General features: G+C 37.1%; 1 protein-coding gene across 1 annotated transcript in view; it reads right to left on the bottom strand.

Moving 5' to 3' along the window:
* Window positions 1-9,271, bottom strand: part of USP45 (ubiquitin specific peptidase 45) — a 53,634-nt gene continuing 44,363 nt past the window's right edge. The window contains exons 13-18 of the mRNA XM_070932829.1: window positions 8,273-8,419; window positions 5,129-5,792; window positions 3,454-3,551; window positions 2,661-2,747; window positions 2,033-2,186; window positions 1-766 (exon numbers count right to left, since the gene is read on the bottom strand). Coding sequence (XP_070788930.1) covers window positions 636-766; window positions 2,033-2,186; window positions 2,661-2,747; window positions 3,454-3,551; window positions 5,129-5,792; window positions 8,273-8,419 — 1,281 coding nt within the window. The 3' untranslated portion in view covers window positions 1-635. The remainder of the gene's footprint in view (window positions 767-2,032; window positions 2,187-2,660; window positions 2,748-3,453; window positions 3,552-5,128; window positions 5,793-8,272; window positions 8,420-9,271) is intronic.

Genomic DNA, 9,271 nt, shown 5'->3' with positions numbered 1-9,271 from the left:
TTAAATTTATCTAAATTTATTCCTTTCAAGAATAATCGAGTGCCAAATATTTTACAAAAACATGCTTTGGTGTCCATAAACAGCTTTTTCTTCACTGAGGAAAAATCAGGTTGCCAGTCCTATCAAGATTGTTCCTGCAATTCACTTTTGAAAAAGCACATGATTTTAACTAGCCCATTTTCAAACATTACTATTTCCTTTTCAGAATGTATTATTTCACATTACAGCTTAGGAGTTCAAAATCAATGTCTGCTTGGATTCAGAAACGCACACATATACCGACCTCCTTGCAATCACATATGATTTTTTTTATTAATTTCCATTTCGATGCAGTCTGTGCCCTCAACTCTTCATAAAAGCATATGAAGCTATGGGTTCCTTAAAAACAGCAACTGAACAAAAACATTAGCAACTCTACTGTATTTTTGTATGCATGAAAAAAAGAGGGAGGAGGGGACAATGCATGCATTAGGCTGTTCTGTATCCAAGCCATGATTTACAGAGTCTGAAACCAGGGTATATTCTCTATTGAAGAAGAACAGATAAAGGCACAATATTTACATATACTGTAATTTTCTGTGCACTTAAGCAAGTTAAAGAACACTAATTGCTTCCATTTTCCATACTGAACATGGCTACAGAATTCTTTCATAGAAAAGCAAATAGGCTTGTGAATTTAATACTCTTGATTCTGGGACTGCTTGTACATAGGTATCACTGACATAAACCCACTGTCCTACAGCTGATCCTGGAGTTTCTTTTAAACCTGCAATGCAAACAGACACACAAAACCAGTGTTCATTAGCTGTAATCAACAGGTACAATCAAGCTAAGCAAGCAATTAGGATTCAGAAGCAAGTATCTCCCTGTTAAAATAGGGCTATCAAACTCGCAGATGGCAGGCCGAATGCATCACGCACTGGCCACGCCCGGTTTAGCGAAGGGGGGAAAAGATGCAATAAGTCACATGACGCCACCGTGACACTGCGAGGTTGACACCTCTGCTCTAAAACATTTACAAATTTGTTTTTAGGATCTTAGCTCTGTTCTTTTGGAAGCTTTAGTGAAAGTTGTGAACGTTGCTTGTGAAAGACTCTGTGAAACAAGGAAACCACTTATGGTAGTATAACACCCAAATTGTGGAGTGGAACAAGCAACAGTATTTGAAAAAGATTAAAGTGGTTCTTGTAATAATGAGATAATAATAAAGAATACTTTTTATATTCTTCTTATCATTCTCTGCTCGAGCAAGGAGGCAATAGCTTCAGGGCTGAGGAAAAACTGATACAGTATAGTATACCAAATCTAGACTATATAAAAAAAGTATGTTTTTCTAATATATGGGCCTCTTGAGAGTACCAGCCACACCTGATTGCTTAAATTCATGTCCACCTCATGCCAAAATTAAAATCATATTAACTGATATGACCCATGCAATGTAAAGGAAACAGTTTTCTGTAATTATTAGCATTTGTAACAATATTTTTTGGAGAGAAACTATGCAAATGAAAATATAATAAAGATTACATACATACATACATACATACATACATACATACATACATACATGTATATACAGGTAATCCTTGACTTATAACCATTCATTTAGCAACTGAAATGGCACTGAAAATAATAAGTAGACGCAGTCCTTGCACTTATGACCGTAGCAGCATACGCTGGTCACATAATCAAAATTCAGGCACTTGGCAACCAGCATGCATTTATGTCGGTTGCCATGTCCTGAAGTCATGTGATCACCATTTCTAACTTTCCCAGCTGGCTTCTTACATGGAAAATCAATGCAGGAAGTCAGATTCGCTTAATGACCACACGATTCACTTAACAAATGCAACGATTCACTTAACCAGAGCAAAATGGGTCGTAAAATTGGGTGCCAGTCACTTAAAAACTGCCTTGCTTAGCAATAGAAATTCTGATCTCAAGTGTGGTCCTAAATTGAGGACTATCTGTAAACACAACACAAAAGTTTTTTTTTTTTAATCTGATCACAGAGTTTTGTTTAGATACCTACCTTGAACGTTTCTATTGCTAGAGTTGTGCTCCAAATGTTTTTTGGACGATGATCGGATTTTTACATAAGCTGCATAATGACCTCCCCGCATGGAGCCATTATGCTCTACTATTCCATAAAGCGCATAGAGGACCTTCCCACCATCAGTCACATTCTAGGAAAGGAAGGAAGGAAGTGAGGGCCACGTAGTATGGACTTTGTAATACTTTCAATATGAGTTTTGTAGTGCTGTTGCACTGGCTACCTAACATGGTTTTCCTTATATTTTAATTTGCCTTATTTTCTTTCTCCTTTAAATGCATTGTTAATAATTAGTCCTAAGTCTAACCTAGCAAGAAGAGTGTACAAGCTTTTATTGTAGAAACTAGGACAATTGTTTGACACATGTTAAATAAATGCAATTTTATTAAAAGAAAACAGTCAGTTTATTCTAATTTCAGGTAGCAAAAGGTATTTTCAGCTATTGCTAAAGCTTGGTTTAACAGAATGATCTTTGTTGTACAAGAATCTGACTGAAATGTATGACTAAAAATGTTTGACATCTGTAAGAAGAAAGTCTTGTCAATCTTCAACTGAAACATTTCATGCTTCAAACGCAACCTGTCATTATGCTTTTATTATGTCTTACCTTGCAAAAGGCAGAACAAAATGGAGCCAAATCCAAAACAAGTGGGAAATCTACATGTCGATTTACTTTTCGTAGGCTCATGCCAGCCTTTAAAAGAAATTGAAAGTATTTGTAGAATTTGAATTTAATGCGTAAATATTTGAAATGTTACATTTTGAAATAAATAAATCAGTAGCTACTATGAACGATTTACATAACAAATGATCTTTTAGAGTTACAATATACAACCTAAAATATCATATTACCTTGTATTACTCCAGTCCAGGAAAAATTAAACATAGAATATTTTGGAATCAAGAGGAAAACCTGAATCTGAATGCTATATTTGACGCATGTTATTAAGCTAGGAATCAAGTAGTGCTGAAACAAAACTTGGCTATTTTTTTTTTCTTTTAATAGATAAATTGTATTACTTTGCAAAACTACTGGAAAGACAACAAACTCTGTATATCACACACACACAAACACACACACACTGCATATATGACTACAACTCACAGTGTCCCTCTTTCTAGCCTGGTACCTTAATCTCAAAATTTGCTGAGATAAGCAACAGACACTTAGAATAAGAAAAGGGTATTTTACAGATTAAAAAAAAATTAGTATATTAGCTGCTCAGTGAAAACAGTAAAATGCCAATGTGCAACAAAGTCCACTTTGTTTTTGCAAATCTTCCACCACTCTTAGACAACTTCTGAAAATGAACCAAACAAATATTTAATGTAGCTCTAATAAAAATACCTGTCGGTTAACTTTTAGGGAGGAAAAACCCTCATCTTTTTCAGTGCATTACCTGATGAAATCTTTTCAGATGGAGGATCAGAACAGCAGGCACCAAAGAAATCAGCAGCTGCTTCCTAGCATTTGTATAGACGCTTTCTGTCTTCTTGTCTATAAAAAAAATGCATCATTTATAAGGAAAATGATCTGAAAATACATGAAAAAATATAAGGCAGAGTAAAGAGATAGAGACAGATGGAGAGATAGAGATGATAGAGATAGAGATAGAAACAGATGTTCCAATAATATATCCTGGTCAATAGTATCACAAGCCACTGAAAGAGCCAAGTAGAATTCATAAGGGCTTTCTTTGTCGTTCTATATATATACAGGCCAACCAATGGGCAACTCCATCGCTAAACCCAGACTCAGAATGATCAAGTTATTCATTTTGTTTTTTTAAAAAAACCTTTGAAAGTGTAGTACCACTATTTCCCCGTCAGCTTAGCTGAGTGTGGAATACTGGATATCACCCAACAGTCATTAAAACTGACCAAACTATACCTCCTTAAGTGACAGTCTCTTTCCTCTTTCCTTCTATCTGAAAGAAGGAAGGAAACAACAATCTAATTGTTGGCAGACTAGTTTGTTTTTGTACAGGGCCCTCAAAGCCAACTTGAGAAGAGATCCAATTGGCTCCAACAGATTCAAGAATATTCCCTTATTCTTCCGGAGATAAACTACAAAGCTGTCTCAAAAAGGATGGTACTGGATGGTTCAGCAGACACCCGTGGTTCAAAGTGACATCAAAGCCAGCAATGAACCTGAGCAAAGAATCAATGAACCTGCAAAGAATCAATGAACAATTAACCTCTAGGTCAGGGGTCTCCAACCTTGGCAACTTTAAGACTTGTGGACATCAACTCCCAGAGTTCCTCAGCCAACTTTGCCAATTCTGGGAGTTGAAATCCACAAGTCTTAAAATTGCCAAGGTTGGAGGCCCTGTTGTGGCCCGCCAGCAGCCTGCGCGGATTGTTGCTGATCCCGACAAGGAGGCTGGTGTGATGTCAGCAGCCTGTGCAGCCGGCGCTCGAGTCGGACAGTGAGGAGGCTGAAGAAGATGTGGTGCCAGAGGCAGGGATTCAGCCAGGGCCTTCAGAATCTCCAGAGGCTCCTTTAAGTGAAGAGGATGAAGTGGAGGAGCCTCTTCTCAATGCACGAGCACAGAGCTGCCAAAAGGCAGGAGTGGTTACTAAGGAGGAGGTCTCCTCCAGAGTAAGGCTTGGGACTAATTGGCTACTCCCTTAGCCTATTTAAGTTTGCACACAGCTTGTAAAAAGCTGCAGGAAACAATGTGTGTTCGTCCATTCGTTCGCTGATCATTGAGTTTGAATTTTCTCTGCAACCCTGGCTTCTGGGCTTTCTGCCAACTCTATCTAATCTGTGGAATTTCTGGCAGGTTGTTAAGAACGTTTTTATTAACAGCCTGCATTTGCAAAAGACTGTGTTTTGAAGTAAACTGAGTTTTGTTCGGAGTTCGTGTGTGCTACATTCTTTGGGATCCGTAGCTGGGGCAGAACAGACCCCTGCTCTTGGTGAATTTACAAAAGGCCTTTGAAATGGATCCCTCAATTCACTTTTAAAGGAGACAGTAGAGAATATGGGAAGGGCGCTGCTTTCCATAACACATAAATACCACCCTTGAATGAGCCTGTCCTTGAATCAGAAAGATTTTTATTACTGGCTACCTGTGGAATTTGCTTTTTTCTGGTGTTTGTGCTTCTGATCTGTACAGTTTTCACAAAGCAGCTTATTGTTGCCCATTAGCAGCTCCACGGAGGTAAACTGATAGAGGCAGGATTGAACCGAACATTCCTTAGAACTTGTTACGTAGCTCTGAGAAAGAGTCTGGAAAGCATTTTGAGGGTTTTGCACCTCTGTTGAAAAGGCAGTGTTCTTCGACAGGCTCGAAAAAGTGTTGAGAGGCCCTTCGCTCTCAATGGCTGTGCTTCCAAAGTGAAATTTTGACAAGGCACTAGTAAGTGCCTCCGTACTGCTATTGCTGGATTTGCTATATTGCATTTTAGTAATTGGAGGTAAGTGTCTGTGTCCATCAGTGCATAAATCAGGTGAGGGACAAGTTTTACTGGCCATCATTTGCTTAGACGCGCTTTCACTTTCAGAAGCCTCGCTATCAGCATCAATGCTACTTTCAGAACGGCTGACTTCTTTCTCACTGCCTTCAGTCTGACTTCCATTTCCTGGAGAGTCCAAAACGGCACCGCTGTCTCTTGCGCATGAAGTATTGGCTCTGTCTTCTATTTTAGAGTTTCTGATTTTTCCAGGCAGAATAAAAGGGGTTTCTTCTTCACCAGATTTGTTGGCAAGTCGTCTTTCATGGTTTACCTGGTTCTGACAGTTGCCATGTCATCATCAAAGTGTTATAAGAAAAAGAAAAAAAAAACCACATTATTCAAATCCCATAGAAGCACTGCAAACACAATCTTAGAAGCACTGCAAACTATTCACTAAGTCTGCATTACTATTAATCTTCTCATTGTTCCTATCACCCATCTCCTCCCACTTATGACAGTATGACTGTAACTTTGTTGCTTGTATCCGTACGATTTATATTGTTTCCTAGTATGATTTGATTGCTTATTTGTACCCTATGACTATCATTAAGTGTTGTACCTTATGATTCTTGACGAATTTATCTTTTCTTTTATGTACACTGAGAACATATGCACCAAGACCAATTCCTTGTGTATCCAATTACACTTGGCCAATAAAGAATTCTATTCTATTCTATTCTATTCTATTCTATTCTATTCTATTCTATTCTATTCTATTCTATTCTATTCTATTCTATTCTATTCTATCCTATCCTATCCTATCCTATCCTATCCTATCCTATCCTATCCTATCCCTTTCTTTATACATGCATAAACATGTATGTATATGTATAAACTGGCCTTTCTATATGGTTAGATTTTCGAGTTCAGCCTGGTAGTTTGTTTGTTTGTTTGTTTGTTTGTTTGTTTGTTTATTTATTTATTTATTTATTTATTCAATTTATATGCCAGCTTTCTCCGGAGACTCAGGGCGGCTCACAATGCGTTAAGCAATAGCCTTCATACTTTTGTATATACCTGCTTAGTAGGGCTTTTGACCACCTCCAGCGGTGTTCTTTATTCATACAAAGTCAGCTTATTGCCCCCACAATCTGGGTCCTCATTTTACCTACCTCAAAAGGATGGAAGGCTGAGTCAACCTTGAGCCTGGTGAGATTTGAACTTGCAGTAATTGCAGGCAGCTGGTGCTAGTTAACAGCACATTAGTCTGCTGCGCCACCAAGGCTCTAACTAAGGATGGTACCAAGTGGTTGGGAAGAAAAGCTTGGGCATTTGCTCTCTGTTCTTGGAAAATTTGAAACCCCGTCCACTTTATAAAAATGCATAGCTCTATTTTATATTGCACATTAATTAAATTTCTGGCTCATTCAGATTTATACTAGATATAATTGTTAGCAAGTCAATATGATTCAGTCTCTTCAGCCAATTTTTATTTTATTATTTGTAAAACCTGTTGTAACTAATCATAATGATTATTTAAGTTATTGTTTTGTTTTCATTTATTTTTATATTTCACATGTTTTAATTTCTATTTTCTGGTAAGTGGAATTCTGGTCATTAACCATAATAAAAGAGTAATTGACCTTCTTTTCTCTTAATTTTTATTCAATGATGTCCAGCTGAAGTTTTATTTTACAAAAAAACCAAGCATATTCATTGGCACAAACTTTTTACCATCTTTTAAATTTATTCATCAAGTTAAACCAAATATCAACCATATTATCGCCTACTGTGATTTATAAAACTGTAAAATGTTTGTTTGAAGGGAAGCCTGAATAAAACTATTCAAATGAAAGGAAATCTACATAATTATAAGACAGAATTTTACACAAGGCATTTACACACATATAAAAAACTATTTAGTTTTAGTCTTTGAGTAAATATTTTAAATTCATACATAAATTATTTTAAATTGATAAAGCCTCCTGATCTTATTAGAACCTGTCAACCTCCTATGTTCATAATTGATAATGCCATTTATAACTAATGTTCCTGAACATGGAAACTAAAATTTGGTAATGAATAGACAAATTGCTTCTGAAATTTCAAAGTTCTTTTCAAAAGATTTTAAATGATATTATTTAAGAAATTATTTTTCAGCAAGGTTTCCAAATCAAATGTGAATGTTTGCCTTCAAGTACTATATTTTAAGAGGGATGCAGTGGCTCAGTGGCTAAGATGCTGAGCTCGTCGAATGAAAGGTCGGCAGTTCAGCAGTTCAAATCCCTAGTGCCGCATAATGGGATGAGCTCCCGTTACTTGTCCCAGCTTCTAGCAGTTCGAAAGCACATTAAAAAAATGCAAGTAGAAAAATAGGGACTTTGGTGGGAAGGTAACAGCATTCCGTGCGCCTTTGGTGTTTAGTCATGCCGGCCACATGACCACGGAAATGTCTTTGGACAGCTCTGGCTCTTTGGCTTTGAAACAGAGATGAGCACTGCGCCCTAGAGTCGGGAACGACTAACACATATGTGTGAGGGGAACTTTTACCTTTACTATATTTTAAATCTATCATTTTAAGATATCTTCAGCCTCTTCATACTTATATACAATCTTATATATATATTTCAGTGACAATCTTTTCATTTATATTAAAATCTTTCAATTAATCAATGCAGTACTAAGATTTCTGAAAAAACTGATTAAAGTACATTCAAACACTTGCAACCTAAAATTGCAAGTTAAAATTATGTAATCCGGGTTTTTAAAAAGAACATCTGAATTCATGTACAATTGTCCATACTGTCTTATTCTTACCTTATCCTTTGTTAATGAACACTTTCTAGATAATTTTGATTGCTGATTAGTCAGAGCAGATATGGAAGAACAGCTGAATCGATCAGTATCTGCTTCTTGTATTTGTTTACCTTTGCTTGTCCTTCCAAAACAAACAGGTTTTGAGGTCTAGAAAAATCAACATGGGTTACTAGCAAATCATCTAAGACATTATTTAATTAGAATTGACTTTCATACATACCATGAATTAAAAATCATAATAGCTGCATTTACACAGTAGTCTAAACCAGGGGTGAAATGTAAAATTTGTTACTACCGGTTCTGTGGGCGTGGCTTGGTGGGGAGGGTAATGTGACTGGGTGGGCGTAGCCAACTTTTTTTTTTTTTTTTAACTTTTCAAAGCATTTTTTCTAATGCTTTGAAAAGCCTCTGCCGATCAGGCAACTCGGCTGGGATCGTCAGAGAGGCTTTTTTAAAAATACCTCTCTGCCGATCAAGCAACTCAGCTGGGATCATCAGAGACTTTTCAAAGCATTTTTTTTACCACCTCTTCGGCCAAGAGGTTGCAGAAAAAATGCTTTGAAAAGCCTCTGATGATCCTAGCTGAGCCGCGCGATTATCAGAGGCTTTTTTTTTTTACCTTTAAAAGCATTTTTTCATCAGAAGAGGTTATAGAAAAAATGCTTTTAAAAGTAAAAAATAAAAGCCTCTGATGATCGTGCGGCTCAGCTGGGCATGGGGGGAGGGGGGCGCAGGGATTTTTGCTACCAGTTCTCCGAACCACCCGCCACCATCGCTACCGGATCGGGCGATCCGGTCCGAACCGGGAGCATTTCACCCCTGGTCTAAACCAAAACCAAACCAGATTTAAAGCAATATATGACACCAGCTATAATTTCTATGTGTAACAATATATTCTTCTTTTTTCCATCCTAAATTGGCTGAGTTATTTATATCAAATGGTACAAAGAAGACTTCTGACAATTAAAATGAAGGCTTTATGGAATAAGAACTTTCTTA

This window comes from Pituophis catenifer, unplaced genomic scaffold (assembly GCF_029215685.1).
Source record: "Pituophis catenifer annectens isolate HBS135680 unplaced genomic scaffold, rPitCat1.0.hap2 SCAF_1, whole genome shotgun sequence".
NCBI lineage: Eukaryota > Metazoa > Chordata > Lepidosauria > Squamata > Colubridae > Pituophis > Pituophis catenifer.
Note: the sequence above shows the minus strand (reverse complement) of the source record. Positions and strands in the feature narration are given on the sequence as shown.